Source organism: Lichenostomus cassidix, chromosome 15 (genome assembly GCF_008360975.1).
Source record: "Lichenostomus cassidix isolate B80296 chromosome 15, HeHo_3.0, whole genome shotgun sequence".
Classification (NCBI taxonomy): domain Eukaryota; kingdom Metazoa; phylum Chordata; class Aves; order Passeriformes; family Meliphagidae; genus Lichenostomus; species Lichenostomus cassidix.
In genome coordinates, this window is record NC_139496.1 from 11,826,011 (window position 1) to 11,842,641 (window position 16,631).

A 16,631-nucleotide genomic window follows, 5' to 3' on the forward strand; every position below is an offset into this window, starting at 1 on the left:
AAAGCCCCCCTGCACGTTTGTGTATCCTATCAGGACCCTTTTGATGTCTCAATTCTTAAACCAGGATCTCCCAGGATGGGCTGGATTAAAGAATGCACAGTCCAGACAGGTTTTTGGAGAGCGTGCTGGGCTGGGGGGGTTAAATCCCCTCTCATTGCACAGCAGATTTCCAAATTTTCCAAATCCCAACGATCCCCAGGAGTACAAGACCCGGAGGGTAGCTCAGGCGGGGAGGGGATGGCAGGAAGGACACCCAGACACCAGCACCGAGCTGAGCAGATATTTTTTCCCTCTGACTCAGTGTGAGCACCCTAACAGGCTTTGAGGTAGCGTGTCCTCCACGGGGAACAGGAATAATTTGGGAGAGCGGGAACGACATGAAAACAACTGCAAATGAAACAAGGAAGGTGGGAAACACAGGGGGTGGGGGTGGGATTGGGATGGGAGCAGGCAGGAGCTCAGCCTTGGCTGGGAGCCCACTGTGGGGACCCCGCTGGGTCTCTTCTCCCCTCTCGTTTCTGATAAAGAAAAACGAACACAATTTTTCTCCCCCCCTTTTCCTAAGAAGTGTCTGCAGCGAGAGAACTTGAAATTACAGAGAACTTGAAATTACAGATCTTTCCGTGGCTGAGGCACAGATCTCCAGCTCCTGCAAACCCTCGGGGCTTTTCCAGCCAGTCAATAAGCGAGGGCAGCCTCGACCTGCTGCAGCGCTTGACACCGCTAAAATGTGTTTGGGGACTTGGGGAAAAGCAACAGGAAAAGGCAACCTATCAGTGTTAATAAATGGTCAGGAGCAGAGGGAGTTGGTGCTGAAAGAAAAAGCTACAAACAACAGCTTTGTAAAGCAGGAAGGGCCCCAGGGAGCTGCTCCGGCTGCGGAGCGATGCGCTGCATCCCAGGGAAACGCTGAGGAAAATCGGGAGCTGTCCCACCTGCCCCTCCTCGAGGGGACGTGGGACAGTTGTTGTCCACATCCCCACCCAGGCACACAAGTCCTGGAAAAGTGATCTGGCTCTGGAAGGAGCAGAGGCAAATCCATCCTGGCATTTCAACAAGGATCGGCTGTTCCAAGTTCTCGACAGAAAATATTTCCCCTCTTCCCACCAGGCTGGTCCTTTGCATTGTCTTGGCTTCAAATGAAGCTGGACTGGACTCCCCTCCCCTCTCCCAAGAGGTTTGGAAAATCAGTTCTCCTGGGAAGCACCGTGCCCTGCCGGTCCGACCTTCCTGCCTCCTCTCCCGCAGTTCATCCAAGTGGATTTCCACTGGAGAGCTCTAAAGCAGGACCACGAGGACAGGAATATCGTGGGTCTCACTGGGCAGGTGGGGAAACTGAGGCATTTTGCTTCAGCTTCAAACAAATGGGATGGAGAGCATGGAGCAGAAATTTAGCCCAGCTCAGCCCGTGAGCCACCACATCACACAGCTCAGCTTTCCGTGAGACATCATCCCTGCTCTCCCCGATTTCCCATGCTTAGATCTTTTTTCCACAATCTTCTCCCAATTTTTCATTACTCTTATCTTCCCCTCATCAGCCACTTCCCCCTTTTTTGCATCCCTTCCTCTCCATCTCCACCCTGCTGTGCCAGCCAGCAGCCAGCAGTGGCGAGGCACTCCCCAGCACCTCGGGGAGCCAAAACCAGCAACGTTCCACCAAAGGTAAAAAATGTATTTAGGGACCTACCAGTCCACCTGGACTTCTATATCCCGTGTCTCTACCTTGGAGGGTGCATCTCCATCGCTGTCCTTACTGCTGCCCTTCAGGAGGTCCAGCACAGGCTCGATTTCTTTGAGCAGCTCATTGTCTTCCACGCCGCCGTTGAGACACGAGTGACCACAAGCCCCGTCCTTGCCCTTGCCGGCGTCCGGCCCTTTGCTGCCGGGAACGACGCCGTTAACGTGGACCATCGGCTCCACCTCCTTGCCCATTTCCCTGCTCCACAGGGAGCCCATGGCTGCTGGCAGCGGCTGCTCTTTGCCGGGAACGCTCGGGTTGGACAAGTCAACCGCCTTGGGCGCCGGGCACAGGGGTCTGGTGACGCGGATGGTTTTGGGCGTCCCGTCGCCGGCAAAAGTGGTCTCCAGGTGAGTGGTGAAGCCCTCGGGGCCCCGCAGGATGAGGACCACGTAGGTCTCGGAGGCGATGCTTCTCAGGATCTCCAGCGCCGTCTCATAGCTCATGTCCACCAGGGGCCTGCCATTGACGGCTAAAATGATGTCCCCAGCCTGGACGAGGCCACTCTGCTCGGCAGCCCCTCCCCGGATCAGGTCGGAGATGATGACGGGCGGTTTGCTGACGCGCTCCTTCACCAGGAAGCCGAGGCCGCCCACCTTGCGCTTGAAGAGCCTCACCGAGATGACGTTGGGCTGGATCTGCTGCACGCTGAACACATTCTCTTCCATGGCAGCCCCTGCACTCCAGGACCTCAACACCCGCTGGGAATTCGCTGTCGGAGGCGCTTCCCAACACCGGGCTGGGAAGGGGCAACTCTGGCTTTTAAGGAGCTGGACTCACTGGAAAGCTCCCCTGGGCTTCGGCTGCAGGGGGGCTTTCTGCGGCATGCTCGGTGGCACTGCTCTCCGAACGGGAGGAAACGGGGAATGTCACCCCTGGGAAGCCAGGCTAGGGGCAGGGCAGGCAGGGCTGGGCATCGCGTGGAGCGGGAAACATTCCAGCTTCCAGTCAGCCGCTGGTCCCGCGCCGGGCAGAGAGGGGGAGGCAAGCCGCTCGCTTCACCGGCATCCCCGCCAACGGGGCGCGGGCTTCTTTATCTGGAAAGGAGGGAAAAAAAACAACAAAGGAGGGAGAAGAGTGAGGCAGGGCAGGCGCAAGTGCCTGCTCGGCACGGGGCTCGGCACGCCACAAGCACCCTGTCCCCACAGATGTCACCCCCCGGGCTGCGTTTGGGAGCCAGGCTGCAGCTTCGCAGCGCTCCGGGCTTTGTTTCCTCCACCTCCCCCTGCGAAAATCGGCACCATCTGTTCGGCGGGGGCGTGGGGGGAGCGGGGCAGCCCTGGCGAGGGGCTGTGGGCACTGCTGGGCACGGGCACTGCTGGGCAGCCTGGCTCGGACACTCCCCGCCCTCCCCACCCTGCGAGGCTCGCAGGCAGGTAGAGCGGCGCGGGGCTCGGGGATGATTTCTGCTGGCTGAGAATCCCGGCTCCATGTGTTTTCCAGAGCATCCAACCACCTGATGGGTGAGGATCAGACAGGGAACGTGAATCTCCGCCCGGGAGGAAACCTGTTCCGTAGGTGCTGTCGCTCCGAGGTGGCTTCAGGAGCAGCAGCAGAACAAGGGAGCAGAAGAGGCCATTCAGCTCTGTTTTCCCGAGTTAGGAAAACACTTCCAAAGGCAACTGCTTCCCAGGCTGGCTGCAGGGATCACCGCTCGGCTCCTCCTCTCCCCATATTTCCAGCCTGGCAGGGGAGAAGGAGGCGATGCTCGCACTCCCCCGAGCCCAGCCCTGCCATCCGGCTCCGAACTGTTCCCACACCAACTGCTTCAGTCGAGGGAAACCATCGCCAGGAGAACGTGCAGGGATCCATGCGGCCCTCGGGGGAGCCCCGTGCAGCTGGGCATGGCTGGGAACAGCCCTCGCAGGGCCCGGGAGTCACATCCCATTGACTCCTGATGGGACCCTTGTTCTTACACGGCCACGCTTGGCTTCCGCAGCTTCTGCTCCCAAACCCTCTCTCGGCACTCCCCTCGCGTTTCTCGGATGCTCTGGAGAACGTTTCTCTCCAGGATATGCCCTGACATTCTGCATCGAGCCAGCTCCTTCTTTTCTTTTTGAAAGCTGGGTTTTGGGCAGAGAACAGAGGGCACTCGATCTGCTGGAGACACTGACGTAACAAGGAAAATTGTATTTTCTTTCCCTGTATTTCAGGGCAACGATTGCACCTTCAGCCTCCCTCTGCCAGGAGTTCCCTCCAGCTCCCAGATGGGACAAACAGGGACCTGAGGAGCAGGACAGTGACCCCAGCCCCACCCGGGCACTTTAATCCTCATGTGAGGAATGCTGCTGAGCCCAGGCTGGGCTTTGGACAGGCGAGTTAGTGTAAAACAATTAGAGATTGATAACCCAAACCGATGGGTTTAACCCCTGTGGCCCTTCCCATGCTGTGACAGCAGCAGCAGCATCCAAAGGGTGAAAGGCCAACGAGTCACAGCCTTAAGGGCTAATTAACGCCCTAATTGGCAGGTTACTTCCTGCAAATGACACTGGATCAGGACCTCGCAGAGCTCGGGGCAGCAGAGCAGGATAGGGAGGATCCCGGGTTTGGGGAGGATGGAGAGAGGCAGGAATTTGCTTCTATCACAAAGGTTCTGTCCCTTCCCTTCCTTCCCTCCTTCCTAGCCGCTCCATCCTTTCCCCATCCAGACCTCACTTTCACTGCTCTGGACAGTGTGGGACCCCGGCCGGTTTCCCCCTCATTCCCAGGCTCTTTGGGAATGACAGGAGCAGCTTCCCTCTCCCTGCCAGGATCTGATCTCCTGACCCCACAAGGTGACCGTCACCCTGACGTCCGGACACGGCGCTGAGTCACACCAGACTCATTCCTGACGCCGTGGGGACAAAGGTGGCTTCGGGAGCAGCCCAAGCGCCGCGGGAGCATGGAATGCCATGGTCAGCCCTGGGATTCGCTCGGGATTCATCATCGGCAGCTCAGCGCTCGCCATCTCCTCAGCCCGGGCGAGCCCTGTGTTTGCAGCGTGCCCATCTCAGCGGGCACAGCCACCGCCTGGCACAGCCCCCTGGCACCGCCAGGCATCCCCAGCCGCTCCACGGGCAGATGCTGCACAGCTGGACGGGGCCGTGGATGTCCTTCAGCCCCGCTCGACCTTCCAGCGGGACTTGCTGAGCTCGCTGGAAAGAGCTGAGGAACCCCAGTGTTTTGTCCCTCGCTCTTCTCCCGCCAGGATAATTTCCAGCTATTTCCGTGGAAAAGCTTGTAATTTGTTGTGTGTGTTCATCCCCAGCCTGCAATCCCAGTGAACAGCAGTTTCTCGTCCCCAAAACCCACTGAGACCTCAAAATCCACTGACACCTCAGCATTCCTTACAAGAAGGCATGAGAGGGAAAAAGTAGACTTTAAATTATATTTAAACACTCATCCAGGGCTTTGTCCTTTTTTTTTTTTCCTGCTGCTCCTCAGAGCCAGGAAGGTTAGAAGAGAGCCAGAAGGCAGAGGGACCAGGAGAATGAGGGTAACCAGCCCCTAAGCCCTCTGCTCCTTTAGGGGATAGTTGGATAGGAGTTTCATGGAATCATTGCATCATTTACATTGGAAAATAATCTTAAAATTGTTGAGTTTGACAGTTTTCCAGCTGGAAAGTCTTGCACAAACTCTGACTGGAGAGAGGAGGGAGAGGGAGAACTTCAGGGAGGCAGCAGAGACCTGGGAGTGCTCAGAAGATTCCCCCAGTGAGGATTTGGGTTCCCCCATCCCAGCTCCTGGGGTGTCCCAGGTGTGATTCCAGAGGGGAGAGGTATGAGATGGAACCCAAATAATCCAACCGTGTGGGTGGCTGAGCTGTGCTGAGCTCTGTGAGCCCACAGATTCCCAGTTCTCCCTCCCAGCATCCTGAGCACTCTGACTTTTGGACCCCAGGTCTTACACTGAAAGCTGCTGGAGGTGTCAAGTCTAACTCTAAAACAGCAAGAGGTGGACGAGTTTCACCAGGGTGGCGACAATTATTTCACCCCATGAGACAGCCAGGAGATGGCAAATCCATAGGCAAAGCTGGGCTCAGCTCCCTGCCGAGCTGAGCTGCCCCACAGACGGAGGTTTATTCCTCCACCATCCCACCCCTGCCTCAATTTCCCTTCCTTTTCCAAAGCATAAACCCAACTCAAACTATGGGAGAGCAACAAACCCTGCAGAGGGGCAAATTACAGCACCCCAGAGATGCCTTCACCCTGATCCCAACCCCAATCCCTGGGAACATCCCTCCTCTGGAGGCTCTCAGGGCAGAGCACAGAGCAGGCTCCCCTCCGGCAGCGACAGAGGCGTTGGCTCAACAAACCAACCCCACGAGAAGCTCCTTGAGCTGCCAGAGAACATTCCAAGAACAAACTCCAGCACAAATGTTAATGGGATGATTAGATTTCCAAGGCAAAGCGGAGGAGAAATCAATCTTGGGAGCTTTAACACAATCTCCTGGCTGTGCCAGGCAGGAGCCGCCGGCTGTGCCCAGCTGGGTCGTGCCCAACGCCAGCCTCTCTCCGTGGCCACCCAGGCTGCCCTCAACCTCCCAAATCCATTTGGAGCCCTGCTTTCCCGGTGATAATGGCTCCTGGATCCGCGTGCCAGCTCTAAATGGGCACCATTGTCCTCTTTAATTAGTTTTCGTGGGATTTATGGCGCTCGAGGAAGAACCCCGGCGCTGATGGATTGATGCCCATTTAATTTTTACGACCCACGGAGCATCGGTGGATGGGATGAGGAGCGCTGGGATGCAACATATGCACAGTTCCTGCAAACCTGCGTGGCCATTCCTCCGAAAATGGAGCATTCCAGTGATTCCCTGGCAGCCAGCTCTCCTGTGCCAGCAGCTCCACGCTCCATTCCCACCCGGTGTCTCCTTGTCCATGGCCTTTTAATCCTTTGGAACTATCAGGAATATCCTGACAGTGTTCCTCCAGCTCTCCCTAATTACCCAGCTCCCCCAGCCTTTCAGAACCCACCCGGGAAGGGGGAGATCTTTTCCCTTCAAAGCCAAACGATGGTTCTGCTCCTCCCTTCCCACTCCCAGCGTTTCTGGTTGGGAATCATTATTCCACCTGGGCTGTGGCATTGCCTTTGCCCCCAGTAAACCTGATTTCCACCCAGGAGTGACTGGAATGAGGCACTTTGGCATCTGTACAGTGCCCTGGTGCCAACGCCCAGCGACCAGAGCTGGGCACCAGCAGGCTCTGGAAGGATAATGCCAAAAGGACGGAATGCCAAAGGGATGGAATGCCAAGGGCTCCACCCTGGAAGGCCCCCTCACCTCCCCGTGGCTGTCTGCACCAAAACCATTCCTGTTCCTGCTGGAAGAGCAGTTAATCAAATAAATCCTTAATTCTGACAGAAATAAATCCATTTTCAGTCCCCAGGAGGGTTCGTCTGCCTCTAATCAGGGGCTGTTTCTCGGAAAACAAACCTTTCCTGTTTGCTCATGTTGGGATGAAGCTGCCCCAAAGCCCTGGGACTGGATATTTGTCCAACTCCCGGGACGGTTTGGTGTCCATCCTGTCTCCAGGGAATGAAACACCAAGGAAAGCTGGCAAAAGCAGCCACTGGAATGTCTCCTAGGCACCTGAAATGATCATCATAGATCCCCTTAAACTTAAATATTCTGTTTTATCCGATCCTCTCCCATCCCATCTGGACCGGCACCCTGATCATTCCTAACCGTGGAGCGCTGGAGGAGGCAGAGCCACCCCAAAACTTCCCAGCAATTTCTGGGAGCCCCTCACCCCTCTCCCCTCGGCCCCACCCGACACAACCCGAGCAGCCGAAATACATTTTAATGTTGCCAAGACAACTGTGTTGACAAAGTCCCTTTTTTTTTTTTTTAGCTGCCAGAACCAGGGTTTTGTTGTAATTTGGAGTTCGTGGCTGAGCAGATTTCAGCACCACGCCTGCCATTCCCTCTTTTGCTGTTTCCTACAATATTTTCCCGGCGCCCGCGGTGCGCGGAATTTAGATAAAAGCGTCAACTCCGCCGCTCACCCCATCTCAAACTGATGTTCTTATCAGGGCTTGGCCCATCTGTAAAACCTCAATTCCAGCACCATCAATTTTCCGAGAGGCTTGGAATTACGCCGGTGACTCCGGCGTGACAAATTGGAGCAGTGTTAACACACCGCCACTTTGTCCTGGAAGACAAAATGGGTAGGGAGGAAATAAATGAGAAAATGCCACTTGATGGATGGTCTGGCAATCCAATCGCAGCACGAGAGGGGAATTTGGGCTCCATTTAGGAAAAAAAAGAAAAAAGGGAAAGAAAATTTAAAAATCGCAGCAGGTTGGCTGGAGCTGTAATAGCTCTGGAGCTGCCAGCCAGCATCAGTGAAGTCAGGGATGGAGCTCCTGGCTCTGAGTCTACCCAGGAATAAACTCCTGGTTCCTTTCATCCCCTCCTTTGCTGCTGACACCCCAAAATCCTCCTTGCATGGCATGCAGTTTTCCAATAAATCTTATTGCCACTGGTTTTCCAAGGAGTGACTCAGATCCCTGTTTAAATTCCTCGGGAAAAGATGGGGCTCCTCACGGCACAATCCCCTAACCCCAGCCAGGTCCCAGTGAAATTCTGCCCCTGGAACAACTCTGGGATTTCCTGAGCATTGTCACTGTCCCTTTTCAACACAGGGAGGTGCAGAATTCCTCACTTCCCCGTGGATAAATCCAGCACAAGGAGCCAAAGCAGAGCCCTTGCCCTCTCTGTGTTGGCATCCTCGGGGATGTGCCAAGGAAAAATCGAGGATAATTTGTTCCCCCGAGTTTCTGTCCATGCTTTGCATTAGCACTTGTTGCCATAGTACCAACAACAGTGGCAAACTTCTCCAGGAGCCTCCTGGGACTCGTTCCTTGTCCTACAAGGGCCCTAATTCCAGCAGGATTCAGGTGGGGAGATGATGTGGAATTTTCTGCCTCCTGGATTTTGCTAATAGGAGAGGCTGTTCCTTGGAAGCAGCACAGCCACATTGCCCTCACTCCAGCAGCATCCCTGAATGGGGGCCATGGATGTGGTGAAAAAGCCAGGAGTGTGTGGGGGAGAGGAACGGAAATGGACCCCATTGATCCCTGGGGTTTTTCCCTTCCCCATGGGACACCTCCTTTGGCTGCACCCCCAGCCCTACCCTAAACCAGTTTTTCCCTGTTCCAGAGGCGAGGATTCTGCCTTCCCAAGCCCCTGCTCCTCACTGCTGGCATTTGGGGCAGGCTGTCACCCCAGGGCCAGCCCGGGAGCCCTTGTCCCAGATGTAGCAGTGATGCTCCATTTTCCTGCCTTTCGGGGCCGAAGGATAATCCCTGCTGGGAGAACACTGAGCTCCCCTGCCTTTGAAAGCGAGGAAGAGCTGCACGTTTCCAGCACGTCTGAAAACATAAGCCTGAAACTCTGGAAAATGGGATTAAGACAAGCCTCCCCTGGAAGGGCATTGCTAGATCTCGTTAAGCATTTCGGGGTTGTCACGGAGAGGAGAAGCCACGGGAAGCGTTTCCTTGGCATCACTGCCCTGGTTTTTGTAGGGACACACACAGAACCTCCAGGTTTCCACACTCCCCATCCAGAGCCACCATGCTGGTGACACCTGGGCTTCCCACAGCCACATCCCGAGCCAGATCCCGCCCAGCTGCCACGGAGGGTGACAACCCAGGGTCCCTTATCACGCACAGCCCATCAGAGCTCATTTGGAACGAACAGATTTTTCCAGCCTCAGCCAGGCAGTGGCTCACAGGCCTCTTCAGGACACAATACATTTATTTTTGGAGGGATCAGATTGCATCTATAGATTTGATTTAATGCACAGATACGATCGGAGCAGTGGGAGTAGAACAAAGGCATCTGAGCTCTGCTCGGAGCTGCCTCTCCCAGCCGGCCCCTCGTTAGCAGGGTTGGGTTTCTTTGGGGAGAAATTGATGGGATCAACAAGTATCAAACAATATCCTCGTTACTCGGGAAAGGTAAATGCTAATCTATGCGAGCTGAGCTCATGTGACTTATCAGTTACTAAAAATAGTTGTTTTCAGGCACTGATTTAGGGAATCTGGCAGATTTCCTAAGCCTTTGTACAGACACACCACTGAAATGGAAAAGACAAAATACGCAAAGCAAGCAGGGGGAGAAAAAAATCTGACAGGGCCAAAATGGCCCTGAGGGCGAGGGAGGACCAAGCCCTCCCCATGAGCAGCCAGACAACGTTAATTCCAAGTGAGGATTCCAAGGAGGATTCAGCCCAAACCCCTCTGCCTAAGATGGCCTCTCACTCACGGCCGTCGCGCAGGCAGAGGGAATGAACAGAATCCAAAGGGCACCAGGAATTGTCCCTCTCCGGGGCTCCTGAGGGGTGTGATGCTTCTCCCAGAGCAGGTAGGGAGTAGGGAAATATCCCCCTGCAAACCCACGGCTGCGTGGGAAGAGACTCTGCACCCGGAGTTTGTTTGCAAACATTTGCACGTTTGAAAGCTGCAGAGTCTGTGCCTGAGTTTGTGGCATCTTTAAGGAAATATTCTGGGAAAGACAAGCTGGGAGAAAAGAGAGGGAGGAGGAAACTGCCGATGCAAACCGAAATCCTTTAAGGCTTCCCCACCTGAGACCTTGAAGAGAAAATCACAACCATCAAAACGTGCAGGTGGAAATTCCCGGGAGGGTGATTTCCCCCCTGCTCCCAAAGCCTCCCTGCAGCTGCTGTGTTATCATCCCTGTAGGTTCCCTTTTGCCAGAGCCTCTGGCACTCGGGAATGTGGGTGAGGAAGAGGAGTTGTCACCGAAATCAGCCGAACCCCCAACCGCTGCAGCTTCCCCCTGCAATCTCCCACTTTTCCCGTGCCAGACAGCCCCTGCTCCCACGGAAAGGAAGGAAGGAAGGAAGGAAGGAAGGAGACACTTCCCCTCCATGGCGGTGAGAGGCGGCTCAGCTCCTCGGGGGCTCGGCGGATCATTGTTGCGTCGCCTGCCAGAATTTCCTCCCGACAGTCATAACTTGGAAGCGTTGGAAGAAAATGTCTGCACCTGGGCTGTGGGTGCTCGGGCAGCTGAGGCAGGGACCCGGAGCTGGATGGGGCGCTGCACACCCACCCCGGCACCAGATATTCCAGATGTGCCTCAACAAAGAGCTCTTTTCCCCCTCTGCTTTGCCAAGAAGAGCCAAAAGCTTTCGGCTGCAAACCCAGCCGAGGCAGCAGCAGGGCAAGCAGGGTTCATCTCCTCTGATCCCTGCGGCAACAACTCCCTCCTGCATTCCCAGCGCATCCCGAGGCACCAGCGAGGTCCTTGGGGTGCAGGTGGGCAGGGGGAAGGGGTAAAATCCGAGCTGACCCCGCGCTGTCCCTAAAGGACGGGAGCCAGCCATGGACAGGACATCCCGAGGGCTGGAGCGGCACTGGGAGTCTCTTTCCCACCCCGGGTTGGATGGGGGTCTTGCTTCTGCCCCAGAGCCCCGGAGATATTTGGAACAGCCTGGGGACAGCTGGGACATCCCAGCCCCGAGGGACAGCGCAAACAGCGAGGGCAGAACCTGGCGGGGACCACCTGCCACCCCAGCACTGGGCTTGGTGGCATCTCCTGCCATCCCAAGCCCTCCCCGTCGGGTATCCGGAGGGATCCCGGCGCTCCGGGCAGGCGGCGGCGGCCGCAGCGTTCAGCACCCGGGACAGCTCTGGCGAGGCGGGGAGGATCGGCTGGTGCCCCCGGGACAATCCCGCTCCAGCCGGGACAGTGCCCCCCACCCCCGGAACTGCCTTCTCCCGGGACACGGCATTCCCAGGGAAACTGCCCTCCGCCCCGGCAGGCTGGCATTCTGCGAAAGCTGCCCCCTTGCCCTCCCCATGAAACGCCCCTGCTAACCCCACTTCTTTCCGAAGTCCGCTCCCGGCCCTGCCCTCTCCGGAGCGATCGCAGCCGGCCCGCTGGCTGCCCTGCCCGGGCACAGTGCCGGCTGTCCCGGGCTCGCTGCCCGCCTGCCACCCCCGCACTCCATCCACCTGCCCTGCCTGCCCTCGCCCGGCCCGGGCACGCCGTGCGCTCCCCCCGGCGCAGCCCCGAGCCTCATCCCGACTCGCTGCTCCCACTTGCGGGGAGGCAGACGGGGGTCCCGCAGCCGCTCAGCTCCCCAGCCCGGGGGCCTCGGGGCAAGCCGGCCTCGGAGGCGGCGGAGGAACTTTGCGGGGTGCGGAAGGACTGGGGGAACACCCACAGCGTGTCCCGGGGTGGGGGGCGAGTGGGAGCCGCGTCTCGGCACTGCCCCCCAGCCCGGCAAAGCCGCTCTGTCCGGGCAGGTCGCACGCGTGTCCCCGGCTGCCCGCACTGCCAGGAGACAGGGTTCCCGGGGCTGGGGTCCCGCTGTCGCCTCCCCTTCCCCCGGCCAAGGGCACGGCGGAGCGGCGCGGCCCCGGTGCCCCGAGGCGGCGGCGCTTCCGACGGGGCGCACGGTCCCGCAGCCCCGGCAAAGTTTCCCGGAGAAGCGGCGCCCGGTGCGGGGCCGGGGGGCACCTACCGTGCGCGGAGAGGAGCCGTGCCCGCCCCGGCCCCGCGGCCGGCCCCGCATCCCTCGCGGCGGCTCGGCAGGGACGGAGCCCGGCGCGGCGCTGGGCTCGGCAGGGCTGGCAGGGGGGGAGCCAGTCCTCGCTGCGCCCCTTTATCCCAGCATCACCGAAACGAATCCGCTTTGACGTCCAACCAGGGTTTTTATGGGTGTGGAGCGAGCCGGTGCAGCCCTCATTAGGAGACACTCTGCTCCCCAAATCATACATCTTTTATATAACCTCATTTCCAGCGTGGCTTTTCTCCCCCCTCCCTCCCCTTGCCGGGGAGCATCGCCCACCCCCACCAATTAAAGAGCTCACAGACACCCCCCGGCCCCCACTTGTTGCTCGGCAGCTCCGCTTCACCCCCCGCGGGCCTGACTCAGCCTGCCCCGGGCGAGCGGGGGGCTCTGCCTGCCCCGGGGGGCAACGGAGTGGCTGAGCGCTCCCCAATCCCTGCCCAGCCCTGCTGCAGCCCCCACATTCCTGCTCCCAAGCGGGTTGTGCTGCAGAAAATCCCCCTCTTTTCCTGCCAGCGGGAAGCCCCCCGTGCCTGCTCGGTGCCAAGGGCAGACACCACCATTCCTTCGGGATCTTCCGGCGCTCCCAGCCCGGATCCAGGCGGCGCTGGGACAGCCCCGTGCCTCAGCTGCCGGAGCTGCCCCTGGGCTGCACTCGGGACAGAGAACAAAGGGTCTCCTCACCCCATTCCCCTCCTGACTCTTTATTTGCCCCCAGCGCGGCCCAGAGCAGACCCAGGCTTGACATCAGTCTCCAGCCTTTGCGACTGTGCTCATTCCCATGGCAACAACAAACACACAATTATAGATATATAATATTATATAAACCGAGCGGGCTCTCGGGCAGGGGTGTGAGGTTCACCTGCTCCCAGCCTCCTCCCAAGGCCAGGAGACAGCTCCCGCCGGGGCAGGGACAGGTGTCCCGAGCCCCGTGAAGATGCCCAGCCCGCGGATGGCCGGCAGCTCCGGGTGCCACCCAGCCCGGGCAGCGCCAGCGCCCTGCCCCACTGCCTCCCCAGAGGCAGGCAAACAACGCACGGCACAGCAGGCGATTCAATCACAGAACTTCCCGCAGGGAAGGGGGAGCGGAGCAGCCCCGCTCCTGCCCGGCACACCGGGAGCCGTGCAGAGGTGGAGCGGGGGAGAGGACGGGCAAACGCAGCAGCACAAGCGGGGCTGCCTCCCCCGTTCGCCCCTCCTCGCAGAGATCAGGCTGTAGCGCTGTCTGGGGCTGATGAAAACATGATTCTGCCTATTTCGAGCCAGGAGGACTCCTCCAAGAGCGAGCTGCCCAAGGGCATCTCCCTGATCCAGGGAGGAGTGGGCACACGCTGGTGACAAAGGACTTGGTGCCCCAGGCACGGGCCGGCAATGGGCAGCTCAGCCCCGGCTGGGAAAAGTCCAAACCCTTCTCCTTGCAGGGCTCACAGCTTGGAGCCTTGGAGCTGCAGGGCTCTGCGGGTTGGTGATGGTCGGGGAAGCTGGAGCAGTGTTCCTTGGATAGGGTGCAGGCGGGTGCAGGCTCACGCAGGGCTGATGTCACCTCTCTGAGGGGACTGATGTCACCTGTCTGAGGGGACTCTGCACTGCCAAAGCCACCCCAGCACACGGCACGGGCTCCGGCCACCAGCACCTCGTGCTGTCCCACCCTCCTGCCAGCGAGGCAGATCCATCAGAGGAAGCAAAGCCCTGATCCCAAAGCAGAGCTCCCTGTGCCACTCCGGGTCACCACTCTGCAAGTGCAGCTCTCCCACCACTGCCCTCAGCAGGACCCCATCCCAAGAACCAGCCCAGAATCCCAGCAAACAGAGCTCTGCTCATCCAAGGGCCACATCCTCACAGGGCACGGCAGAGCTTCCTTCCCCCGAGGAAAGCTGACTGGGACAACGCTCATTTTGGGATCACTCGGAGCTTTGCCGCCGCCCGGAAAGCCGGGCGAGCCAGGAGCGAAGTGTCCGTGCGGGAAGGGAGCTGGTGGCCTGTGCGTGCCCTGTGCTCGCCCTGCCAGGGAGGAGCCCCAGGTAGCCTTCCCCTCAGCTGGAAACCCTGAGTCAGCCGGGAAGGGAAGGCTTGGAGCTTCATGAGCAGCTGAGGAGGCCAATGTGGGGCTGTGGGTGGAGAAGGTGGGGCGAAACCCTCCCCAGCACAGAGAGCCCCTTCCCAACACAGCTCCTGCTGTGACAGCAAAGCCTTGCACCTTCCTTCCTCCAGAAAAAGCGTTTGGGGACAGGATTTCTCCTCAGGGAGCATGTCGCTGTCATCCTGCCTCCCACCCTGGAGAGCAGACCCCCAGCTCTGGAGAAACCCCCCCATTCCCAGCCCTGCCGAGCCAGCCATGGAAGTTGCTTCCCCCTTTCCCACAGCTGGCAGCAAATTCAAGCGGTGCTGCCTGGCAAGTTATCCCCCAAAACTGCTCGGGCGAGGGAAGAGCCTCCTCCCTGCCCCTCACAGCGCTGCCGCCCGGTTCTGCCTCTCCTCCGGCAGCATATGGCCAGGAGCGAGCGGCGCTGAGCTGCTGCCAGAGGTTGGGGATAGAAACCAAATATAAACCCAGCACTTAACGCCCAAGTTTCCTCCCCACCCCTCTCCTGCCGCCCTTCTCCCTCACCCACCTCTCTCAGGGGAGCGTGCCAAGGAGCCGGAGCTGGATCCCTCAGCCGGAGCGCCCAGCCCGCTGGGATCCGCCGGGAATGTGCCGCTCAGGATGCTCGGCTCTCCCTAAGATCCTTAGGAATGCGTGGCCTCGGCACAGATCACACACACAATCTCCCCGGCAGCCGCGGCTCGGGAGTTACTGGGCTGCTATTTCCATGCGGCTGGAAATGCGTCCGGCGGATTAAAGCCCGCGGACTAAAGGAAGGGCTGAGCATATTTATACCAAAGCTTTAGGAGCTGTGGAGCGGCGCACAGCACACACACACACGCGCACCAGCTGATAGCGGGGTCTGGCACCGCCGCTGCGGCGATTTGGGACAAATCCCAGGATTGTCTGTCTGTGCTCCAGTTTAGAGCGAGCGCCGATGCGGGGCTTTGCCTAGAGGTGGCAGTGAGCTTTCGCTCTTCCCTTTCCCGAGCCCCCAGCACGGCCCGGGAAGTCCCGGGAGCTCTGCGCTGTCTGACGGGCCGGGAAGGGTTTGGGGTGGCAGGGACAGGCGGGACGCGCTGTCCCCTTCACCATCCCCTGCCACAGGCTCGGGGGGTTCCTTGGCATCGCCCACGGGGCACAGGCTGGGGGTTCATCAGAGCCAGATTTGGAGCGAAACTGGGTTTTGTTCAAATCCTTAAAACCCGGGAGTTCACGGCCAAGGTTTTTAAACCATCTCCGTGCCAGCTCCCAGCTCCTCCATCCCTGTGACATTTTGGGGAAACTTTTTGCTCCTCACTTCCAGAAGCCATCGCAGCCCTCAGCGACCAGGCAGAGCTGTGACAACGGGAAATGTCCCAGCACGAGCCCCAGTATCCAACAGGACACCTGTAAACCTCACCCAAAGCCACATTTACGTCCCAGACCTCCCCGCCCTGGGGGTCAGAGCTGGAAAACGCTGCCGGGAATGTTCCTTGATGAGCTGGGAGCTCACGTCCTCCTGCGAGGGCACGAGGTGGGCGGTGAAGGGCGATCTCTCTCGCTCACACGTGGGCACACACGCACACAGCAAATCTAATAAAAAGATATTAGTCCGAGAGAATTTGGCTCCTGGCATTCAACTATCTCGAGCTTCATACAGACACCAAAGAAATGAGATTATGGGAGCACACAAACAAGAAATTCCAGGGGGAGGAATTCGTGCTTCATCGCTCTTATAGGGCAGAGAAATACCTGTCTGTCTTCCCTTGCCTTTCTTTTTTAATTCTAGCTCAAAATATGAACCCACTCCCTTCAAAAGTCACGTTTCCTCCAGCCCCGAGCCCTACCACCTTCCCATCAAAACCCAAATTGCTCTCATTACCATTAGAAGGACACGCTGGAGCGCTGACAAACGCCCCAAAGTTCAAGGACTCCTCGCAAATCCGGGGTGTAATTGAGATTTTAAAAAACCCCCTGCTCTAAAACCTCTCTTGGCAGCCTGAAGAGGGGCTGGAGTCACTCCTGGGTTATTCAGATGCAAAGCCTGTTGTGAAGCACAAGTGTCTGCGCTGAGCCATCCCCAGCAGCTGGAAGTTCGGGGGCAGATGCTTCGCAGCAGCAGCACAGCTCCACGACTCCACTGGAATCAGCAGAATCGAGATCATTAAAGCGAGCTAAAACCAGCCACTTCCCGGGGTTTGGTGCCATCTGAGTCCCTATTCCCAGCCCGTTCCTTTCCAGCGGGATCAGGCCCTAGAACGGCACCTTTGAACCTTCGGATCGATTCTTGGCGTAATTACAAACCCGA

The 16,631-nt window shown here is 58.4% G+C and overlaps 1 protein-coding gene across 9 annotated transcripts in view; it reads right to left on the reverse strand.

Annotated features, from left to right (window-relative positions):
• Positions 1–16,631, reverse strand: part of NOS1 (nitric oxide synthase 1) — a 74,220-nt gene that overhangs the window by 41,938 nt on the left and 15,651 nt on the right. For 4 of the 9 annotated variants that reach the window (XM_085076169.1, XM_085076172.1, XM_085076171.1 and 1 more), the window contains exon 2: positions 1,688–2,775. In XM_085076169.1, the coding sequence (XP_084932295.1) occupies positions 1,688–2,406 (719 nt within the window). In that variant the 5' untranslated portion in view covers positions 2,407–2,775. Of the gene's footprint in view, positions 1–1,687; positions 2,776–14,870; positions 15,194–16,631 lie in introns of those variants that run through there. The other 5 variants (XM_085076173.1, XM_085076168.1, XM_085076174.1 and 2 more) reach the window with 3 other exon arrangements.